We start from the raw sequence: 23,641 nt of genomic DNA, 5'->3' as shown, positions 1-23,641 counted from the left end.
CTGATGTAAAAACAGATAAGCAAAATGTGTATATACATTCGATGGAATATTATCCAGCCTTATAAAGGAAGGAAAGTCTGACACATGCTACAACGTGGAAGAACTTTGATGACATTATGCTAAGTGAAATAAGCCAGCCACAGAGAGACAAACACAGCGTGATCGCACTTACGTGAGGTAGCAAGAGCAGCCAAACTCAGAGACACAAAGTATAATATTGGTTTCCAGGGGCTGGTGGAAGGGATCATGGTGAGTTGCTTAATGGGGACAGTTTTAGTTTTGCAAGATGAAGAAGGTTCTGGAGATGAATGTTGGTGATGGCTGCCCAGCAATGTGAATGTACACAACAGTACTTCATGGTGTACTTATGTATGATTCAGATGGTAAATTTTACGTTACGTGTATTTTACCAGAATCAAAACATTTCTTAAATTGAAAAGCATTCACTAAGGACCTACTCCAGCTAGGCAGGCTGTTACAACAGCAAAAACTGTACTTATAAACACCATCATTATGAAGAATGAACACACTGAAGGAGACAAAATTCTAGGAGCAAGAACCCGTGTAGGCACACAACAGACACAAACCCTCAGGAATTCAGAACTGATTTATCCGACACAGACTGTCAATTTTGGCATGGATTTCAAATTTATTTAAAGTATGATATCACATCTGAAAAAGAACCAAATATACAATCTCAATGGATGACAGAAAAGGTATTTAATAAAATTCTCAAATGCATATATTTTATCTTTTAAAATTCTCTTAGCAAATGACGGATAGGAGGGACCTTCCTTAACCTGGTAACCTGAGGTGTTTGGTTTACAGCCTTGAACTTCATAGCTGATGGTGAGACTTCAGAAGCTTTCCTTTCAATGCCAGCAACCAAGCAAAAATACACTCTATCTCTGCTTCTATTGCATGTCGTATTGAAGATCCCATCCCATTCACGAAACCAGAAAAATAAATGAGCTCAAGAGAATGGGAAGGAAGGGGCTTCTAAAACTCACCTGGTAACGGTGACTAGTACAGGGAGGGTCTGCCCTAAGGCGAAGAGGCCCAAGCTTCAGTGTGAGCTGCCATCCAAGGGGTGAGGCTCCCTCTTTCTGAAAATGGAGAGAAATCATTCAGAGGTCACCAAATGTTCTGGAAGCATCTGAATGTCCCTGCTGCTTTATGACATGGATACCCTCTCTTCACCCTTCAGGATTCGGCCCCTGAATTTCCTGTTGCCTGTGTTCAGCCCTCCCCTTAGGGGCTGGGGGGTGGGGTGACTTGGTCCTGTGTCTTGCAGGTGTAGGGACCCATCTGATCACACCTGCTTCTGGAGGGGAGCTGTCCTTGTAGCGAGGGCCCCACTGGGGCCGCAGAGCACTGGGGCCCCTGGGCACAATCCCAGCAAACAGCCTTCTCTTCTCTTTCTTTACAGTTTGAGGATTTTCATAAGCCAGAACCATGCTGCCATCCTTCACCTTCTACCACAATCGCAGCAACTTGCCAAGTTCAAGATTCTTGGCGGGGACAGAACAACCAGCACGAAATGCCAGGAAGCTCGGAGATCACACTTGCTCCAGATACAGGAAACAGGGGCTGTTAGTCAATGCATTTAAATATGTCTGGGGACAGTAAAGTCCACAATGGTCTGGATAATTCTCTGCCTTCTTCAACACCTGTGCTGGCATCGAGGAGACAGTCTGGCCTGCGGGTCCCACCTCTAGAGTGGGTCCTCCACTCCAGCAACTGCTCTGGCCTAAGAAACTTGTTCTCAGGCCTCCACTGTATGAGCCCCACACCCTGGCGGGTCTTCCCAGCTTGGGATTGACTTCCCCTGCCCTCTGCATGAGGTTCTGATGGGCACTGCTGGCCCCCAACTCCCTACTCAACAAGCGTGGAGGTAGTGGGGGGTTGCTTTCTCTCTGAGGTGTATACCAAATCAGCTGGTTCGGGGGGCTTTGAGAAGGCTTCCTTCTGCAAGGGCCAGGTTCCACACACACGTGCTATGGGCTGCTGGGCACTCAGACCCCGAGGAGACCACCATCAGAGTGGTTCCCTTTCGGTGGGGGGCACGTTTGTCCCTTGAGTTTTCAACTGAAAAATAAATCTGGCAGAGTCCAAGAACACACCCACCAGGTTGGTGGGGCTAACTGCCCACTGGAGAGGGAGACATCAGGGGGGCCTGGGTGGCTCCCAGGGTGACCTCTGCCCACCAGTACAGGGCCCCCTTAAGCCCTCTCTCCATTGAGTCTCAGGGCCCAGATGCCAGAGGCAAGGGCAAGGTGTCAGACAAAAATGGGAATGGGGAAGCCGGTCCCCACATTCCCACCCTGGAGGGAGAAGGGCGGGGAAGGGGGCTTCTGATTTATTGAGCGTGGGCCCTGCTTACCTGGGTTACAAACAGAAGACCCCAGGGGCCAGGCAGTGCTCTCTGAGGGAGGTCTGTTCTCTTCTTCCGCCTTACAGTAGCCTGATGAGAAACGGATGATGCATGTAATAGAGGAAGCAGGCTCAGAGAGCCCAGGGGACTTACACAAGGTCATCCAACCCGCAGACGGCCAGCTGGCCCTCACAGCCTGCCTGCCTCTCAAGGGTGCCGGACAGAGAATCTGCCATTTACTTTAAGGGAGTCAAGTGAACTTTAACCCGTCCCATGCCATCATATGTAGTGCTTGTTTTTTCCTAATATGCATTAAAATACCCCGTGAGCAGAAGCACACCTGTAACCACTGGAAGCACTGTGCCAGGCCTTGTTGCAGGGAACTCAGCCCAGGAGTAGGAGAGAAGGAGACAGTTCACAGTGGAAAGCAAATCACTGGAATGCAACCCGTTTGCAACCACACAACCTGTTGGTTTCGGCACCAGGTTAGTGGATAGGGATTTCCCATCCACACAGGAAACTGCCCAAGACTTCCCAACCTGCTCCCACACTCTGTCCACCCGGCACTTACCAAGAACACACCGCGGTGGGCTGGGCACCACTGGGACCCAAAAGGGAAGGAAAAATGGTTCTTTCTCAAGGTGGGTTTGCCATCAACACTTTGCTATTTGGGGCATGTGGGTGGTTGTGCACACACATGTGCAGATGTTAGAAAAGCAGATGAGACAGGGAATGATTCCATTAAAAATGCCTACAAATATTCATGTCTATAGCATGTCAAGAGCAAGTACAAATAAATTTTTTAAAACTTGGGTCTCCATGAGATGAATTGTGAAAGATAGGAACAGGCAATTCAGAAGAGGGGAAATGACAGAGGAGCAAACATTAGGGGAAATTTTAATTTTACTGGGAAATTTATGGGCGACAAGGACTAGTTTTTAGCAGGTTTGTTAGGTGGATTCCTCTGGAGCTGCTAAGGCTCTAGAGTTCTTTCCAGTGATTCACTGTCCTTCCTGGTGTGGAGGCAGGAGGGTCACCTTGATGTGTCCCTTACATGTGATGATAATAGCAGTTATAACTTCATCTGTTATCATGCAAAAATAAGTATTGAAATAATAATACCCAGAACTGGTGAGGCTGCAGGCAAAATGGATCCCCTCAAATTCTGTGAAGAGCAGTTTCCGTTAGTACATCCACAGTGTTTGAAAAGTATTTTTTAAAATATTCATTCCTTTGGCCTAGTAAGCCCACTCCTGTGACTTTATCCAAAATGAGGGAGGGATGGGAAACGATTCCAAACAAATTTTCAAAATAATTTCATCATTCAGTAGGATGAAAAATTATAGACAGCTAACAGGGAAATGATTTTGTAAAGTTGCGGTATATTAATTTGATATACTCTCTTGAACTCATTTGTCAAAGAGTTCCAACATGACGCAAAGTATGAATGTGGGGGAAAAAAAGATTAGGTTCCAAGTAAAGCAGAAGACAAGACTACATAGAAGTCTTCACTAAGGAGGACTGCATTCAGATAAGAATGGGTAAGGAACAGAGGAAAACAGAAATGGTTCCCAGAGGAAGGGTGATCACACTGTAGGTAGTTATTTTTCTTTTAAAAATCTCTTTATAATATTTATGATGCTGTTTGCCCTGGATATTTTTAAAAACTAAGAAGACGGACGGAAGTGGAAGAAACCCAAGTATTCATCAATGGATGAATGGAAAGAAAAAGTGTGCATATACATACAATGGAATACTACTCAGCCTTGAAAAAGGAAGGGCTGTCTGAGGCATCCTACAAGGTGAGCAAACCTAGAAATAAGCCAGATACAAAAGGATGAATACTGTATGATTCCACTTACATGGGATACCCAGAGAAGTCAAAATCATGGAGACAGAAAGAATGGTGGTTAGCAGGGGCTGGTAATGCCACTGAAGGGGTTAAGATACAAATGTTATGTGTATTTTACTGGAGTTAAAAAAAGGAAGGAGATGAGAGGCTCAAGGAATTTTTTCCTGAAATCAGGGGAACTGGAGGAGCTGGGAGCAGTGTATGCTTATAGGGACAGGAGCCTCCAGGACAAGTGGGAAGGAGGAGACAGGTGAGTGAGGAAGAGGAGGGGAGCAGGTGGGGACAGCCTTGGGGAGGGGGGCAGGCAAAACTTCCACATGAAGCTGTAGTTCTATCTTCAGGGAGGATAACACGCAACTCATTTCTGAGAAGAAAATTTTGCTAAGGGAGGGAAAAATAATCTTTCCCCTCTTAACCATCTTAGGTTCTCTGGCTGGGGTCCTGGAAATGAGACAGACTGAGAAGAGGAAAATGAGCCTATTGGTGTGCACATCAAGCACGCACGTGGGAGAAATCAGCGGTGATTGATGCAAACGGGTGGTTAGAGCTTGTGCACCTAGGATCGTAGCAAAGGACAATGCCTTTTTAGAGAAGTGACAAGTCAAAGGAAAAGGACTTTGAGCTTCTAGAGGCAGCAAATTGTGGGAAAGTAAATATATGGGGACATTTATGGGCGATAAGGACTCGTTTTTAGCAGGTTTGTTATGTGGATTCCTCTGGGGCTGCTAAGGGTCTAGAGTTCTCTCCAGTGATTCCCTGTCCTTCCGGGTGTGGAGGGAGGAGGGACACCTTGACAGATCTAGTCCTGCTTTTAGGCTGACAGCCTTTCCTGGCTCTGCTCCTTCTCAGTTGCTTGCAGCGAAAAGAATCTTTATGCCCAAGGGGCATATATTCTGCTGCCCTTCACCTCCCTCAGTCCCATTCTTGCCACCTGCTGGGGCTATGACCAAATTAAACCGTGGCTGCTTAGGGAAGCCCATTTTACAACAGAAGGGGAGAGAAAAAACTGCTTATGTTTGCCTGTGTCCACCTGAGGATGACACTGGCCCAGGGAACACGCACCTTGGGAAGGACCAGCTCAGTGCTTCTTACCCTAACCTCACTTCTCGGCTGTTCTTCCACAGGGAAGGAGGGTAGAAACGAGGTCGCACTAGGGGCCCCCATTCTGCCTCTACCCAGAGAGGAGCCCGGCCCTTGGCTGCTCAGGGCAGAGGATGCTCCCCAGCGGCTAGCGCTGCCCCGGGGCTCTGGGGCCTGATGTCTTTGCCCATGTCTCCAAGACCCACTTGGAAGCGGGTATCATTTCCTGAATGTTCTCACAAATAAATAAACAGAAAAATGGCAGCTTTAAGTCAGTCTAAATATTGTCTTTACCTGAGGCATGGGGTTGGTAAGGTTAAGCTAATCACAACAAGATGGGATCTGTTTAAACAAGGCTGACTGTTTATGCAAGCAAACTTAGAAACCTCGAGGAAATGGTATCTTCTGAGAGGAAGAAAGTTATCAACAAAGGGTTCAGAACTAGTCTCCACAAGATGTGCCACTTTGGTGTGGTGACTACTATGAGCTGAAGCAATCGAGACCCTGCGGGCTACTCAAGAGATGCTCTGCCCCTCCCTACACTACCTTAAGAATCCAAATTGGAGTCTTCCCCAGAAGACAGGTTATTACCAGAGATTAATTTTATCTGACTGACCTGTCTGTGGGCAGGGCAAATGTTGAACCCCTTCTCTGCTTATTGCCTTGTGACTTGACCTATGCCCCCTTCAATCCCCAGGCCCCCTCTCATTCCTGAACTCTGGGTGGCATAGACATCTCATTTTACCTTTCTGTCTTTGGACCTCTCACGTATGTGAGGTTCACTTGCATATGAAAGCAAATTTGTTTCTCTCCTATTAATTGGTCTCACGTCAATTTAAATCTTAGACCAGCAAGAAGAACCTTTGTACAGAAGGGGAAAATTTTTCCTCCCCAACCTACCAAAAGAGAAACTTCCTAACTGTACCAGAGGAATTTAGAAAGTTAGAAAGATACCACCATCTCCCCAGCCCCACAATGGGGGAAGGGGAGGGACCAACCGCAGACCAGAGGGTTTCCCAGTTGAAGTCACCCAGGCCTTTAGGAAAGCTAATTCCTAAAGATAATTCCCATTTAAACTGTTCCAGGGCCTAGAAAAATTCCAGATTCAACAGGGACCTGTAGAACATTGATATCAAAAGCCAACAATTACAGCACAATAAAAGAAAACCAGCGACCAACTTCACTTACATAAAATTCAATGCAAAAAAAACCCAAATAAAATACACCATGACATTAAGAGGAGAAATCACCAGAACCAAGTGGGACTTGTACATTCAAAGACAAAAAGGCCATCTTTTAATTTACTTTATTTGAAAATATATTAAAGGAGAAAAGTCATGGTCATCCTAGATGCTGAAAGACATTTGATAAAATTTGCCAGTTATTACTAAATCTTTAATTGAATTAGAATGAGGGATATTTTTTAACATGATAAAATTACACAGACACACAAACTCATTAAGCCAAAAGTCAACATCATGTGTGATGGTTGGAAGCAAGAGAACTTTCCATGAGACTCTGCGACAAAAGAATGACCTCTATCACCATTATTGTGTTTGGGAGCTTCTAGCTGATGAAGTAGGTGAATGAAAAAAAGAGAGTTAAGGAGAAAGAAAGGGGTGAAATAATCATGCTTACTCTGGAAAATTTAGGAGAGGCAATGGAAAAATGTGGCACATGGGAAAGGATTTCACTGTGGGATCAGGTACGGAAGTAACACACCCCAAAACACCCAGATTTCCTATGGACAAATAGCAACTGGAAAAGTGAACAGAAGAAAGCATCCCACTTACAGCAGCACCCCCCAGAAATAAAACTCCCAGAAATGAATGCACTCACATGCATATAATCTATATGAAGAAATCTTTTAAAGGCTGCTAGAGGGTATAAAACACTTCAAATGAACAGAAAGCCATAGTGTACATGTTCTTTTTTTTATTTTCTTATTTTTTTTATTTTTTTATTTTATTTTGGTATCATTAATCTACAATTACATAAAGGACATTATGTCCACTAGGGTCACCCCTTCACCAAGTCCCCCCCCACATACCCGTTCACAGTCACTGTCCATCAACATAGTAAGATGCTGTAAAATCACTACTTGTCTTCTCTGTGTTGCACAGCCCTCCCCGTGGCCCCCCACACTATACATGTTAATCGTAATGTCCCCTTTCTTTTTTCCCACACTTATCCCTCCCTTCCCACCCGTCCTCCCCAGTCCCTTTCCCTTTGGTAACTGTTAGTCCATTCTTGGGTTCTGTGCTTCTGCTGCTGTTTTGTTCCTTCAAATTTCTTTTGTTCTTATACTCCACATATGAGTGAAATCATTTGGTACTTGTCTTTCTCCACCTGGCTTATTTCACTGAGCATAATACCCTCTAGATCCATCCATGTTGTTGCAAATGGTAGGATCTTTTTTTCTTATAGCTGAGTAATATTCCATTGTGTATATGTACCACATCTTCTTTATCCATTCATCTACTGATGGACATTTAGGTTGCTTCCATATCTTGGCTATTGTAAATAGTGCAGCAATAAACATAGGGGTGCATCTGTCTTTTTCAAACTGGAGTGCTGCATTCTTAGGGTAAGTTACTAGAAGTGGAATTCCTGGGTCAAATGGTATTTCTATTTTAAGCATTTTGAGGAACCTCCATACTGCTTTCCACAATGGTTGAACTAATTTACATTCCCACCAGCAGTGCAGGAGGGTTCCCCTTTCTCCACAACCTCACTAACATTTGTTGTTGTTTGTCTTTTGGATGGTAGCCATCCTTACTGGTGTTGGGATATCTCATTGTGGTTTTAATTTACATTTCTCTGATGACAAGCAATGTGGAGCATCTTTTCATGTGTTTGTTGGCCATCTGAATTTCCTCTTTAGAGAACTGTCTATTCAGCTCCTCTGCCCATTTTTTAATTGGATTATTTGCTTTTTGTTTGTTGAGGTGTGTGAGCTCTTTATATATTTTGGATGTCAACCCTTTATCGGATCTGTCATTTATGAATATATTCTCCCATACTGTAAGATACCTTTTTGTTCTATTGATGGTGTCCTTTGCTGTACAGAAGCTTTTCAGCTTGATATAGTCCCACTTGTTCATTTTTGCTTTTGTTTCTCTTGCCCGGGGAGATATGTTCAAGGGGAGGTCACTCATGTTTATGTCTAAGAGATTTTTGCCTATGTTTTTTTCTAAGAGTTTTATGGTTTCATGACTTACATTCAAGTCTTTGATTCATTTAGAATTTACTTTTGTGTATGGGGTTAGACAGTGATCCAGTTTCATTCTCTTACATGTAGCTGTCCAGTTTTGCCAGCACCATCTGTTGAAGAGACTATCATTTCCCCATTGTATGTCCATGGCCCCTTTATCGAATGTGAGTTGACCATATATGTTTGGGTTAATGTTTGGAGTCTCTATTCTGTTCCATTGGTCTGTGGCTCTGTACTTGTAGCGCACGTGTTCTTATCTAGAAAAGTTCAACACTAAAAAGATGAGATGGAGCCTCATACATGCAGGTGGGAACATAAGATGGGGTGGCCACATGGAAAACAGATCAGCTATTCCTTAAAAAGTTAAATGCAAATTTACCATGGGGTTCAACAACTCCTCATGATTGTATCTCCATCCAGCTCCACATACATAGCAGCTGCTCCACAGATAATTTGTTGACTGAATGACAGATGAGCTTTCACCATCCAGTCCTGGCACAGCTCACAGAATAAGTGCAGAGAATTACAGCAGGGAGGGGGCAGGGGAACGTGGTCCTGTTGTAAGATGCACAAGTGCTGGGGATGTCACATACAACATGGTGACAGTCGCTGACGCTGCCACATGGCACACGTGAGGGGTGTGAAGAGAGGAGATGCTAAGGATTCTCACTACAAGGAAAACAATTTTTCTCTTTTTCCTTTTCGGTATCTATATGAGATGATTGTGTTAACTAAGCTTGTTGGGATAACATTTCTTGATTTATGCAAGTGAAATCATAATGCCGCACACCTGAAGTTTGCACACTACTGTATGTCAATACCTCAATAAAGCAATCAAGGACTTATTCAACAGCAAAAACCCATTGTTCTAAATATTGAGTCGAGAGATGGAACTTTGAGTGGCATCTGACTTTCGCTGAAGATTCTGCTTTGTTCTTCGGGGAAGCTGGATCCCACAAAACCAGAGACCTCAGCTGACTCTGTGAGTAAAACCCGGGAATGAAGAGGCTGTTAATGTAGTGCACGTGATGAGTAGGGCTTCCGAGTGTTCATTTCACTTTCCGGTGTCCCAGTGGAGTATTATATATTCTGGTAACAGGCAGGAGGACACTAATGAGCACCAGCTTACCTGGTTCTCTGGACGCTCTCTGTCCACCCCGAGTGAGCACCTTCTTCTCCTCCTGAGATTGATCAAGAATGAAATTTCTCAACAATTTCATCAACCATCTCTAATGAAAACAAGAATGATTGCAGCAATGATTACAGCACATGTGCTGTTTTGAATTTCTACATTAGGTATTACATTGATCAAGTCAATAAACATCTCTTTACAAAGTGTTAGGTGATGCCTTTGTGCAAACTAGGGGGAATCGATAGAACATACAGTTACAGTGACTAAATGTTCTTGACCTCCAGCTTAACCTGCTGTTTTGGAACATAACTGCATACACCTTTCACAGAGGTTTCAGCATGAGATCACTGCGGTCACAGCTGATGCTGATCAACACTTTCCCCAAACTCCCCAAATTCTAGGAGAGCCCTTGTAAGGAGAAAGTGAAGGTGCCTATAGCCAGGATTCTCACCGGGCTCTGGTCAGCTTGCTCACCGCACACGTGTGGGCAACACGTCGTTATTGTCTCTATAGAAAGCTCCGCCCGGTGCTCGGGGCTGCTGTACACCTGCAGGGCGGCGAGGCTGCAGGAGAGCAGAGACGGGAGTGGTGACGGTGATGAGGACAGAGACAAATCTGCAAGGTGGGAGTAAAATGATCCCCTGGCTGCTCCTGTCACAGAGTCGTTGTGAGGACCCGGAGGGAGACGTGAAAGCACTTGGTAAGCTGCCCGCTGGGGTGGGGATCCTCTGGGTGGAGCAGAGAGTCAGCAGCCACGGGACGCCCCCCTCAGCCTCCTCCCTTTGCTGAAGTTCTACCCCCCAGGCAGGGGCTCCCTGCAGGGGGCGGCGGGACTGGGTCAGGGAAGATGGCAGCCTCACCCATCCCATCCACCAGCTGCTGGGGCCTCACCTGGGCTCTGGCTGGGGCAAAGGGCTGGACTCAGCCCCTTCAGAAGGCCTGGGCCCTAGTGCTAGGCCCCCCACTAGTTCTGAGCCTGGGTGAAAGTGAAGACCTCGGACCCTAGAGCTCAACAACCACATTTGAATCTCAACCCCACTAGAAATTGGTTACGAGACAATGTCTGGCACTTATGCTTTCTGTGCCCCATTTGCTTACCTGTGAAAAAGGGGCATAGCAGTGCCTACCCAGAGGACTGTTGGGCAGATTGGACCAGTTCCTGCAGGCCAGCACTCAGAGCAGTAGCTGTTAGGGGTGTTGCCTGATGCGAGGTCCCGCTCTGGGCGGTGTGTCCCCGTCTGTACTCCCCACTGAGACATCTCCCTCTTCAGAGCTCAGGCCTGAATGGGCTGTCTTCTCCCAGGCCTTGTTTGCCCCCACTTCCCCTCAGGAGCCCCTGGTTCCTACTGGCCTGGGGCCCCCAGACACTTAATGACAGATAAGTGGAGGAGAGCAGAGGGGGAGGAGGGACGCTTCAGAAAGTCCTCGTGGGGCACAGAGCTGAGCCAGGCAGGGGCCTGTGGTTGGGATGAGTTCCTCTCAGTCAGGCTTGGTCAGCGTCCCTCATGGGCGGATGCAGGAACGGACCCAGGCAGGCACGGGGTCACACTTTCAAAACTCAGTTCCCAGGGACTCTGTCATCTTGATGTCTTTCCAAGGGGGAGGTGTCACCCAACAAAGGCCATCATGGGATGGCCAGCCCAGCGCACAGCCCCCAAACACTGACATTGGGGCGGTGAAGGAAAGCAGGCTTCCTCCAGACTCCAGGTACAGATTGCAGAGGTTTTTATGGGCAAAATTAGGAGTGAATGGAACAGGGTGCATGACCAGCTCACGCTCATTCTCTGATGGGTCCCTGGGGAGGTAATGGGGGCTGTTTTGTGCCTTAGTGAACAGTGTTCTGGCTGCACCTGTCGGGGGCCCCACTGCTTGTAGCCAGGAGGTGGTCTGCCTGATGGGGTCTGAGAACCTGCAAGAACACCTCAATATGAGTGTTAGAGTTTATTGGCACCCTTAAGGGAGAATAAAGGGCCCCTCGTTATGTTTATTGAGTGTGCCTTACCTCCTTATCACAACCTGTCTTTTGTAACCCCCAACTGCTTGTCAACACACCTCTGTGGGGCATTGGATTCTCTTAGATGTGTTAACAGGAAGTCTGAGAGGCTCCTCCATAAAGGGGGCCCACCTGCTCTGTTTCAGAGAGTTTGAGGAAGAAAGAAGGGTCCACAGCATCCCTGGTTCATGCTGGTCTCAGCCTGTGGACAGTAAGTCTTCCATCCAGAAATACCTGCGGGGCTTGCCTGGGCCTGGGGGGCTTCCCACTACATCTCCCCTTCCCACCCAATGTTACCACTGGATCGAACTTTTGGTTCTTACTGTGGTTGTGGATGCCCTTCAGCAGCAACCGTCGAGAAAGTTGGCAAAACAGAGGTTTCTTCCTTACCAGACCTGGAGATGACACAGCACACCTGGGGCCTGACAGAGGTCAGGCAGAGGGAGCCCTCGGCCAGGGCCCTCTCTTTATTGGGATCTGGAAACGTAAGCGGAAGAACTTAAAGGTGGGGAGGAGAAACCACGGGTTGCCCCAGAGGGCAGGTAACCCAAATCAAGGGAGAGTTGTACCTCAGAGGAGCCTCCATGGCGGGAGGAGGCCCGGCTCTAGGTCTGTCCTGAGGCTGGCAGGGGGTCTCCAGGAGTGGGTGCCTCTGAAAAGGGGGCCTTGGCAATCAAAGGTGAAGCCCACAACAAACAACTGTCTGGCCTCCCACCAGCCAAATGATGCCCACTGTACATGTCCTGAGTTATACAACTCAGTATTTCTTGGGGATTTCTTTTTTTTTATTTCCTCAGATGTTCATCATGGTGGTTCACTAGCCCCCTACCCCTACCCCCACCTCCGTCCACTCCAGTCCCCCTTGGTAACCACTAGTCCTTTCTCAGTGCCTCAGTCTAATGCTTTTGTTCCTTCTGTTCTGCTTTGTTGTCATGCTCCACAAAGAAGTGAAATCATATGGTATTTGTCTTTCTCCACCTGGCCTTTTTCATGGAGCCTATTACCCTCTTGATCTATCCATGTTGTTGCAAATAGCAGGATTTCTTTTCATGTCTGAATAATATTACATTGTGTATATGTTCCACATGTTTTTTATCCGTTCACCTATTGATGGACACTTAACTTCCAAATCTTGTCTATTGCAAATACTGCTGCGATAAACATACGGATTCATATGTCTTGATGAGTCAGGGATTTTGTTTTCTTCAGGTAAATTCCTAGTGGTGGAATGACTGGGTCAAATGGTATTTCTATTTTTAGTTTTTTGAGAAAACACCATGCTACTTATCACAGCAGTTGCACCGATTTGCAGTCCCACCAACAGTGTAGGAGGGTTCCCCTTTCTCCACATCCTCGCCAGCATTTGTTGTAGTTTGTCTTTTGGATATTGGTTGAGAACAATTTTTAATGCCTGCTGTGTGCTCAACCCTGTGCTGGTGGGTTTTGGAACCTCAGAAGGAACCCGAGAAGGGCTTGAGATTAGGGAAACTGATGACTCAAATGCACACTTTTTCCCGTACTGACATCTCTGCAATCAGGATGTGTGTTCAAACCCCCACAGGTTCACTGTCACACACACTTACTGTTTTCACTTTACGGTGGTCCATAAAATCATGGCACATCAGAGGGCTGCTGGCATCGTGGGTTGAAGAACATGGTGTCACTGTAATCATTTCTAATGGGAGCTGACGTCTTTGGGTGTTTATCCTGTGCTGGGCTCTGTTCTCTGCCCTTTACCTGGATCATCTCATGGGACCTTGTGACATTGCCGTCATAGCACTTTGTGGATGAGAATCTGAGAGAGGTGGTGTGATTTGCACAAGGTGGAGGCTCTTGGATGGAACGGGAGAGGTCTGGCCTGAGCTCTGCCCCATGCTCGTTTGGGGAATTGGGGGGGACTTGCTGGATGCTTGGAGTCTGGGTCACTTAATGGGTTCAGACTGTATGAGCACCTTTTAAAGCAGCAGACGCCTTTGTTCACACCATCTCTGTGGTTGGACGGGCCTGGGGAAACGCACAGGAGCTTGGCCTTCTCGACCTGGCCTCCTCTGAAACTCTCCCAAGGTATCTCTAATTTTCATTATCACCTCCTCAAGGAGACTTTTTAGACACTTTTTCCCCTTAGTTGTTCCTTCTGAAATTTTAATTCCATAGATTTTCTGGATTTGTTTATGTGCCGTGTGCATCAGAAGAAGGCTTTTAAAACCCGCCCTCAAGAACCAGTGTTTGCGTGTGGAGCTGATACTGTCCCCACTGAGAACGGGTGCTCCATGGGACCCCTCCCAGAGGCCAGTCAGAGAGAACATGGGTTTAGCCTAGAAGTTCTTAGCCCAAGCCACACAAAGGAATCACCTGGGAGGCTGCAGGTCATAGCCAGGCCCCAGCCTAGAGATGCTGAGTTGATTGGTCAGGGGTGTCCCAGGACTCCTTTGTTTAAAAATTAATAAATTTCATATTTTAGAGCAATTTCAGGTTTATACAAAAATTGGACAGAGTACAGAGTTCCCGTGTAGTCTTTCCCCACCACACACAGCTTCTCCTACCACCATCTTGCATTCATGTGGCCCATTGTTAGTACTCTATTAACTAAAGTCTGTAGTTTACACTAGGGTTCACTCTTTGTCTTGCACGTTCTATCAGCTTTGCCAGGTCCATAATACCATGTATCAGCCTTTATGGTATCACACAGAGTAGTTGCAGTGCTCTCAAAACCCACCATGCCCCCCCTACTCATCCCCTTCCTCCCGAACCCCTGGCCGCCAAGCCACTTCCCATTGATTTGGTTTTTCCACAAGGTCCTAGAGCTGGAATCATTCAGTGTGTAGCCTTTTCAGATTGGTGCCTTTTGCTTAATAATATGCATTTATAGTTCCTTCATGTCTTTTCAGGGCTTGCTCACTCAGTCTTTTTGTCACCAAATAATATTCCATTGCATGGAGGTACCACTGTTTTTCAGTCCATCTGTGGAGGGAAGAGGCATACTTCTAAAAGCTTCTGGGGTATTCTCTGGGCCTGAGGCTATCCTCTTTGGGGCATCCTTTTCTGTAACTGGATTGTACAGGGGTCCTCTGCTTCCCCCAGGAGACTTCTTCAGGCACAGGCATGAGTTTTAGACCCAGGCAGACCTGGGTTGAATATGTGAGCCTCAGTTCCCCCAGTTGTAAGACAGAAATTCCCACTTTACATGTGGTGGGAATGACAAGTTGAGACCCCAATTTTGGGCCAGGCACTGAGGTCAGGGATGGCTGTCCCACATTCTTGCTCCATTTAGTTTCCTCTCCTGAGTATTCTCTGATAAGCCGGAGTGGTTCAGGAAGGCTTCCTAGAGGAAGGGGCCCTCCTGCATACCCATCTTCCTCAGACCCTTCTGCCCTCCCTCTACTGCTGAGCCCTCTCCTGCCTCCCTGTAGGTGCAGGCGGCTGCCAGGCGCTCCAAGGAGCACAGCCTCAACGGCTCCCTGTCTGTGCGCATGTCCAGCTGGGAGCTGGTTCTGCCGGAGGCCGCCACCAGCCAGGACGCCTGGAGAAGCAGCCAGAGCTGGGGTGTGAACATGCTTCTCCGCCAGGTGGCCCTCAGAGCCCCCAGCACTGTTCAGCTGCCGTTGTCTGGCAAGAGCACCCCAGGTGGTCTGCAAGGGGGCGGGAGCCCCTGAGGGCAAAGGGCTGGCATCCTTGGAGATGGGAAGGCATCGCTCAGTCCCCCTCTCTGTCCCTCTGGGACCAGGCCCACATTACCCCCACTGGTGCCATTCTTGGTTTTAAGGCATTGCAGCAATGGAAGGAGGAGACACTCAATTTTCTATCTTCTTCTTTTTTCATATCTTTTTAAGTTAAAACTGCATTCGAATAGATGACTTGAAAGATTATAATGTATAGAGAGTAAAACAGAAATCCCTGGAGAGAGTCATGGGGAATATGTTGGTGTATTTCCCTCCTGTATTTTCTCTTTAGCCACATCCTCATGTATAGATAAATCCACTATGACATGGCTGTCAGCTCCTGGGACAGGGACCAGCTGCTTCAAACCCAGCTCTGCCTTCACTGCCTCTGGGGCCTCAGGCAAGCCGCTGTGTCCTCTGTGCCTGAGTTCCTCAGCCTCCCTCCCAGGACTGTCCTAGGACTAACTGAGCAGCACATGTGAGTTCCCGAGCAGCACCTGGCCAGCGAGTGTTCATTACCCGGCTGCTCTCAATGCTGCTACTCTGAGCATGGCACGTTCTGGCACACACTGGGCCTCCATTAAATGGTCGTTCCCTTTTTCCCCTGCAGTCTCAGGTTTGACAGCTTTTTTGAATTCGCAGAGACCCAAAGCTTTGGACATGGTCCTAGATAACCATGTTCCCAGAATTACCACCAATGGCTGGCTAGCCATCCATCTGTTCATCCATCTGTCCAACTGCCCATCCTTATCCCCAAGTCTTTTGAGGCAGATTATAAAAATGTATATTGTTCTAGGTCAGGAATTGGCAAACTTTCAGTAAAAGGTCAGATGGTAAATAGTTTTGGCCATATGGTCTCTGCTGCAATTACTGTGCTGTTGTGGCTCAAAAGCATCATAAAAAACATGTAAATGATTGGGTGTGGCTGCATGCCAAGAAAACCTTATTTACTAAGCAAATGGCAGACTGGTTTTGACCCACACAGGCACATAGTTTGCCAACTCTTGTTCCAGATTTTTTGTTGTTTTTTTTTGAGAGGGCATCTCTCATATTTATTGATCAGATGGTTGTTAACAACAATAAAATTCTGTACAGGAGGGTCAATGCTCAATGCACAATCATTAATCCATCTCAAGCCTAATTCTCATCAGTCTCCAGTCTTCTGAAACATAATGAACAAGTTCTTACATGGTGAACGAATTCTTACATAGTGAACAAATTCTTATATGGTGAACAGTACAAGGGCATTCATCACAGAAACTTTCGGTTTTGATCACGCATTATGAACTATAAACAATCAGGTCAAATATGAATATTCGTTTGATTTTTATACTTCATTTATATGTGGATCCCACATTTCTCCCTTTCTTATTATTATTATTTTTATTCTTAATAAAATGCTGAAGTGGTAGGGAGATGCAAGATAAAGGTAGAAAACATAGTTTAGTGCTGTAAGAGGGCAAATGTAGATGATCAGGTCTGTGCCTATGGGCTAAGTATTAATCCAAGCTAGACAAGGGCAGCAAAACATCCACGGATGCAGAAGATTTCTCTCAAAACAGGGGGGGTGAGGTTCTGAGCCTCACCTCTGTTGATTCCCAATTTCTCACCTGATGGCCCCCCTGCAACTGTGCCTGTCTTAGGTTGTTACTCCCTTGAGGAATCTTACCCGTCTCTGGCTAACCAGTCATCTTCTGGGGCCATACAGGGAAATGTAAAGTTGGTAAGTGAGAGAGAAGCCATATTGTTTGAAAAGGTTAGCTTTTTACTTCTTTGCAGATTTATGCCCTGTGGCTTCTATGCCCAGCACTTGTCTCGAGGCACCTGGAGGAATTATGATACTCGGTAAATTCGATATGAGGCACGAATTCTATTTAAGGGTTGTAATTAGGAAGGAAGAAGAAAAGCTATAGAGGTAGCATATGGAAGAAAACATGGGAGGATTGATTATTTCTTTGACATATCTTCTTGTAGAGTACCTTAAGCATGTATAGGTTTTAAACTACTAACTAACTTGCGCTCACATATTAACATAACAGGAATACGGTGACATAAACAAAGCAAATCTATAATTACCATCCATCTCCAGTGAAGCCAAGAAAACCATTTAGGCACCCTAGGCACTTGTGAAAATTTGTCTATGATATGATGGATATTGTCCAACTGTACTTGAACAGTCTGAGAGAAATCAGACAAATTAAAGCAACCCGAAGATGGCGGCGTGAGTAGAGCAGTGGAAATCTCCTCCCAAAAACACATAGAGCTATGAAAATATAACAAAGAAAAATCTTCCTAAAATAGAGACCACAGGACACAGGACAACATCCAGACCACATCCACACCTGCAAGAACCCAGCGCCTTGTGAAGGGGGTAAGATACAAGCCCCAGCCCGGCGGGACCCGAGCGCCCCTCCCCCCGGCTCCCGGCGGGTGGAGAGAAACCAGAGCGCTTTTTGGAAGCCTTAGAGGGACGGGCCCCCGTTGCTGGGGAGGCAGGGTGGCGGGACCGGTGAGGAGGTGCCTGGGAACGGCGCCGGAGGACAAAGAATATCCCGCGTTTCTCCCTGCGAGACCTGGGGGCGGGTGCCTGAGACCGGTGCCTGAGGACGGAGGAGGTCGCGCGTTTTTCCCCCTTTTTTTTTTCTCTCTTTTTGGCGAGCGCTTTTTGGAAGCCTTGAAGGGACGGGGACCCCAGTGCTAGGGAGGCACGGTGGCGGGACTGGTGAGTGGGTGGCTGGGACCGGCGCCTGAGGACAAAGAATATCCCCCATTTTTCCCTGCGGGACCGGTGGGCGGGTGCCTGAGACCGGCACTTGAGGACAGAGGAAATCGTGCGTTTTTCCCCTTTTTTTTTTCTCTTTTCTGAGAGTGCTTTTTGGAAGCCTAAAAGGGACAGGGACCCCGGTGCTAGGGAGGCAGGGCGGCGGGACTGGTGAGCGGGTGCCTGGGACCGGCACCTGAGGACAAAGAATATCCCGCATTTCTCCCTATGGGACCGGTGGGTGGGTGCCTGAGACCGGCACCTGAGGACGGAAGAAATCGCGCGTTTTTCCCCTTTTTTTTCTCTCTTTTTGCCGAGTGCTTTTTGGAAGCCTTGAAGGGACAGGGACCCCGGTGCTAGGGAGGCAGGGCGGTGGGACTGGTGAGCGGGTGCGTGGGACCAGTGCCTGAGGACAAAGAATATTGAGCATTCCTTCCCTGCGGGACCGGTGGGTGGGTGCTTTTTGGAAGCCTTGAAAGGACAGGGACCCTGGTGCTAGGGAGACAGGGCAGCAGGACCAGTGAGCGGGTGCCTGGGACCGGCACCTGAGGACAAAAAAAAAAAAAAAAAAAAATCGCTTGTTTTTTCCTTTTTTTTTTCTCTTTCTTTCTGTTCCCTCTCTCATTGTTGCTGTTGTTGTTTTGGTTTGGAGAGTGCTTTTTGGAAATCTTAAAGGGGCAGGACAGGTCACTTAGACCAGAAGCAGGGAATCTGGGGATCTCTGGGCACTCTAACCCCCTGGGCAGCAGGGAGCACAGAGGCCCCTTACGGAGATAAATAGTCTCCTGGCTGCTCCCCCTCCAATGGGGCTCCACCATTTTGGAGGAACAGCCCCAGCCAGGCCAAGCCCACAGCAACAGCGGAGATAAACCCCAAAGCAACTGGGCAGGAAGCAGAAGCCCTGTCTGCGCACAGCTGCCCAGCACAAGCCACTAGAGGTCGCTATTCTCCCAGGAAAAGGCTACAAACCAACAAGAAGGGAAGCTCTTCCAGCGGTCACTTGTACCAGCTCTGCAAACTATCTCTATCACCATGAAAAGGCAAAACTACAGGCAGACAAAGATCACAGAGACAACACCTGAGAAGGAGACAGACCTAACTAGTCCTCCTGAAAAAGAATTCAAAATAAAAATCATGAACATGCTGACAGAGATGCAGAAAAAAATGCAAGAGCAATGGGATGAGATGCAGAGAAAAATGCAAGAGCAGTGGGATGAAGTCCGGAAGGAGATCACAGATGTCAGGAAAGAGATCACAGAAGTGAAACAATCCCTGGAAGGATTTATAAGCAGAATGGATAAGATGCAAGAGGCCATTGAAGGAATAGAAGCCAGAGAACAGGAACGTATAGAAGCTGACATAGAGAGAGATAAAAGGATCTCCAGGAATGAAACAACACTAAGAGAAATATGTGACCAATACAAAAGGAAAAACATTCGTATTATAGGGATACCAGAAGAGGAAGAAAGAGGAAAAGGGATAGAAAGTGTCTTTGAAGAAATAATTGCTGAAAACTTCCCCAAACTGGGGGAGGAAATAATCGAACAGACCATGGAATTATACAGAACCCCCAACAGAAAGGATCCAAGGAGGACAACACCAAGACACATAATAATTAAAATGGCAAGGATCAAGGACAAGGAAAGAGTTTTAAAGGCAGCTAGAGAGAAAAAGGTCACCTATAAAGGAAAACCAATCAGGCTAACATCAGACTTCTCAACAGAAACCCTACAGGCCAGAAGAGAATGGCATGATATACTTAATGCAATGAAACAGAAGGGCCTTGAACCAAGGATACTGTATCCAGCACGACTATCATTTAAATATGATGGTGGGATCAAACAATTCCCAGACAAGCAAAAGCTGAGGGAATTTGCTTCCCACAAACCACCTCTACAGGGCATCCTACAGGGACTGCTCTAGATGGGAGCACCCCTAAAAAGAGCACAGAACAAAACACACAACATATGAAGAATGGAGGAGGAGGAATAAGAAGGGAGAGAAGAAAAGACTCTCCAGACAGTGTATATAACAGCTCAATAAGCGAGCTAAGTTAGGCAGTAAGATACTAAAGAAGCTAACCTTGAACCTTTGGTAACCACGAATCTAAAGCCTGCAATGGCAATAAGTACATATCTTTCAATAGTCACCCTAAATGTAAATGGACTTAATGCACCAATCAAAAGACATAGAGTAATAGAATGGATAAAAAAGCAAGACCCATCTATATGCTGCTTACAAGAAACTCACCTTAAACCCAAAGATAAGCATAGACTAAAAGTCAAGGGATGGAAAAACATATTTCAGGCAAACAACAGTGAGAAGAAAGCAGGGGTTGCAGTACTAATATCAGACAAAATAGACTTCAAAACAAAGAAAGTAACAAGAGATAAAGAAGGCCACTACATAATGATAAAGGGCTTAGTCCAACAAGAGGATATAACCATTCTAAATATATATGCACCCAATACAGGAGCACCAGCATATGTGAAGCAAATACTAACAGAACTAAAGAGGGAAATAGACTGCAATGCATTCATTGTAGGAGACTTCAACACACCACTCACCCCAAAGGATAGATCCACCGGGCAGAAAATAAGTAAAGACACACAGGCACTGAACAACACACTAGAACAGATGGACCTAATAGACATCTATAGAACTTTACATCCAAAAGCAACAGGATATACATTCTTCTCAAGTGCACATGGAACATTCTCCAGAATAGACCACATACTAGCTCACAAAAAGAGCCTCAGTAAATTCCACAATATTGAAATTCTACCAACCAATTTTTCAGACCACAAAGGTATGAAAGTAGAAATAAATTCTACAAAGAAAACAAAAAGGCTCACAAACACATGGAGGCTTAACAACATGCTACTAAATAATCAATGGATCAATGAACAAATCAAAATAGAGATCAAGGAATATATAGAAACAAATGACAACAACAACACTAAGCCCCAACTTCTGTGGGATGCAGCGAAAGCAGTCTTAAGAGGAAAGTATATAGCAATCCAGGCACACTTGAAGAAGGAAGAACAATCCCAAATGAATAGTCTAACATCACAATTATTAAAACTGGAAAAAGAAGAACAAATGAGGCCTAAAGTCAGCAGAAGGAGGGACATAATAAAGATCAGAGAAGAAATAAACAAAATTGAGAAGAATAAAACAATAGCAAAAATCAACGAAACCAAGAGCTGGTTCTTTGAGAAAATAAACAAAATAGATAAGCCTCTAGCCCAACTTATTAAGAGAAAAAGAGAGTCAACACAAATCAACATAATCAGAAATGAGAATGGAAAAATCACGACAGACTCCACAGAAATACAAAGAATTATTAAAGACTACTATGAAAACCTATATGCCAACAAGCTGGAAAACCTAGAAGAAATGGACAACTTCCTAGAAAAATACAACCTCCCAAGACTGACCAAGGAAGAAACACAAAAGTTAAACAAACCAATTACAAGCAAAGAAATTGAAACAGTAATCAAAAAACTACCCAAGAACAAAACCCCGGGGCCGGACGGATTTACCTCGGAATTTTATCAGACACACAGAGAAGACATAATACCCATTCTCCTTAAAGTGTTCCACAAAATAGAAGAAGAGGGAATACTCCCAAACTCATTCTATGAAGCCAACATCACCCTAATACCAAAACCAGGAAAAGACCCCACCAAAAAAGAAAATTACAGACCAATATCCCTGATGAATGTAGATGCAAAAATACTCAATAAAATATTAGCAAACAGAATTCAACAGTATATCAAAAGGATCATACACCATGACCAAGTGGGGTTCATCCCAGGGATGCAAGGATGGTACAACATTAGAAAATCCATCAACATCATCCACCACATCAACAAAAAGAAAGACAAAAACCACACGATCATCTCCATAGATGCTGAAAAAGCATTTGACAAAATTCAACATCCATTCATGATAAAAACTCTCAGCAAAATGGGAATAGAGGGTAAGTACCTCAACATAATAAAGGCCATATATGATAAACCCACAGCCAGCATTATACTGAACAGCGAGAAGCTGAAAGCATTTCCACTGAGATAGGGAATCAGACAGGGATGCCCACTCTCCCCACCGTTATTTAACATAGTACTGGAGGTCCTAGCCACGGCAATCAGACAAAACAAAGAAATACAAGGAATCCAGATTGGTAAAGAAGAAGTTAAACTGTCACTATTTGCAGATGATATGATACTGTACATAAAAAACCCTAAAGACTCCACTCCAAAACTACTAGAACTGATATCGGAATACAGCAAAGTTGCAGGATACAAAATCAACACACAGAAATCTGTAGCTTTCCTATACACTAACAACGAATCAATAGAAAGAGAAATCAGGAAAACAATTCCATTCACCATTGCATCAAAAAGAATAAAATACCTAGGAATAAACCTAACCAAGGAAGTGAAAGACTTATACTCTGAAAACTACAAGTCACTCTTAAGAGAAATTAAAGGGGACACTAATAAATGGAAACTCATCCCATGCTCATGGCTAGGAAGAATTAATATCGTCAAAATGGCCATCCTGCCGAAAGCAATATACAAATTTGATGCAATCCCTCTCAAATTACCAGCAACATTCTTCAATGAATTGGAACAAATAATTCAAAAATTCATATGGAAACACCAAAGACCCCGAATAGCCAAAGCAATCCTGAAAAAGAAGAATAAAGTAGGGGGGATCTCACTCCCCAACTTCAAGCTCTACTACAAAGCCATAGTAATCAAGACAATTTGGTACTGGCACAAGAACAGAGCCACAGACCAGTGGAACAGATTAGAGACCCCAGAAATTAACCCAAACATATATGGTCAATTAATATTTGATAAAGGAGCCATGGACATACAATGGCAAAATGACAGTCTCTTCAACAGATGGTGCTGGCAAAACTGGACAGCTACATGTAGGAGAATGAAACTGGACCATTGTCTAACCCCATATACAAAGGTAAACTCAAAATGGATCAAAGACCTGAATGTAAGTCACGAAACCATTAAACTCTTGGAAAAAAACATAGGCAAAAACCTCTTAGACATAAACATGAGTGATCTCTTCTTGAACATATCTCCCCGGGCAAGGAAAACAACAGCAAAAATGAGCAAGTGGGACTACATTAAGCTGAAAAGCTTCTGTACAGCGAAAGACACCATCAATAGAACAAAAAGGAACCCTACAGTATGGGAGAATATACTTGAAAATGACAGATCTGATAAAGGCTTGACGTCCAAAATATATAAAGAGCTCACACGCCTCAACAAACAAAAAACAAATAACCCAATTAAAAAATGGGCAGAGGAACTGAACAGACAGTTCTCCAAAAAAGAAATACAGATGGCCAAGAGACACATGAAAAGATGCTCCACATTGCAAATTATCAGAGAAATGCAAATTAAAACTACAATGAGGTATCACCTCACACCAGTAAGGATAGCTGCCATCCAAAAGACAAACAACAACAAATGTTGGCGAGGCTGTGGAGAAAGGGGAACCCTCCTACACTGCTGGTGGGAATGTAAATTAGTTCAAGCATTGTG

At 45.5% G+C, this 23,641-nt stretch overlaps 1 protein-coding gene and 1 long non-coding RNA gene across 8 annotated transcripts in view; one reads left to right on the top strand and one right to left on the bottom strand.

The window, feature by feature from the left end:
* Positions 1-768: 768 nt before the first annotated feature.
* On the bottom strand, positions 769-9,811 carry LOC118972352 (uncharacterized). Its single transcript, XR_005061271.2, has 3 exons — positions 9,650-9,811; positions 2,384-2,464; positions 769-1,106 (listed from the first exon to the last, which is right to left on the bottom strand). It is a non-coding gene; the product is annotated as an uncharacterized lncRNA (long non-coding RNA).
* Positions 9,812-9,958: 147 nt separating this feature from the next.
* LOC108389216 (uncharacterized) overlaps positions 9,959-23,641 on the top strand; it is a 53,603-nt gene continuing 39,920 nt past the window's right edge. For 5 of the 7 annotated variants that reach the window (XR_012122116.1, XR_012122115.1, XR_012122117.1 and 2 more), the window contains exons 1-4: positions 9,959-10,080; positions 10,166-10,352; positions 11,792-11,856; positions 15,056-15,269. Coding sequence is in view for 4 of the 7 variants with exons in the window: in XM_037017966.2 (XP_036873861.2) it covers positions 10,250-10,352; positions 11,792-11,856; positions 15,056-15,269 (382 nt within the window). In the remaining 3 variants the exon portion in view is untranslated. Of the gene's footprint in view, positions 10,081-10,165; positions 10,353-11,250; positions 11,360-11,791; positions 11,857-15,055; positions 15,270-23,641 lie in introns of all 7 variants that reach the window. The other 2 variants (XM_073215029.1, XM_037017965.2) reach the window with 2 other exon arrangements.

This window comes from Manis javanica, chromosome 10, assembly GCF_040802235.1.
Source record: "Manis javanica isolate MJ-LG chromosome 10, MJ_LKY, whole genome shotgun sequence".
Taxonomy (NCBI): domain Eukaryota; kingdom Metazoa; phylum Chordata; class Mammalia; order Pholidota; family Manidae; genus Manis; species Manis javanica.
Note: the sequence above shows the minus strand (reverse complement) of the source record. Positions and strands in the feature narration are given on the sequence as shown.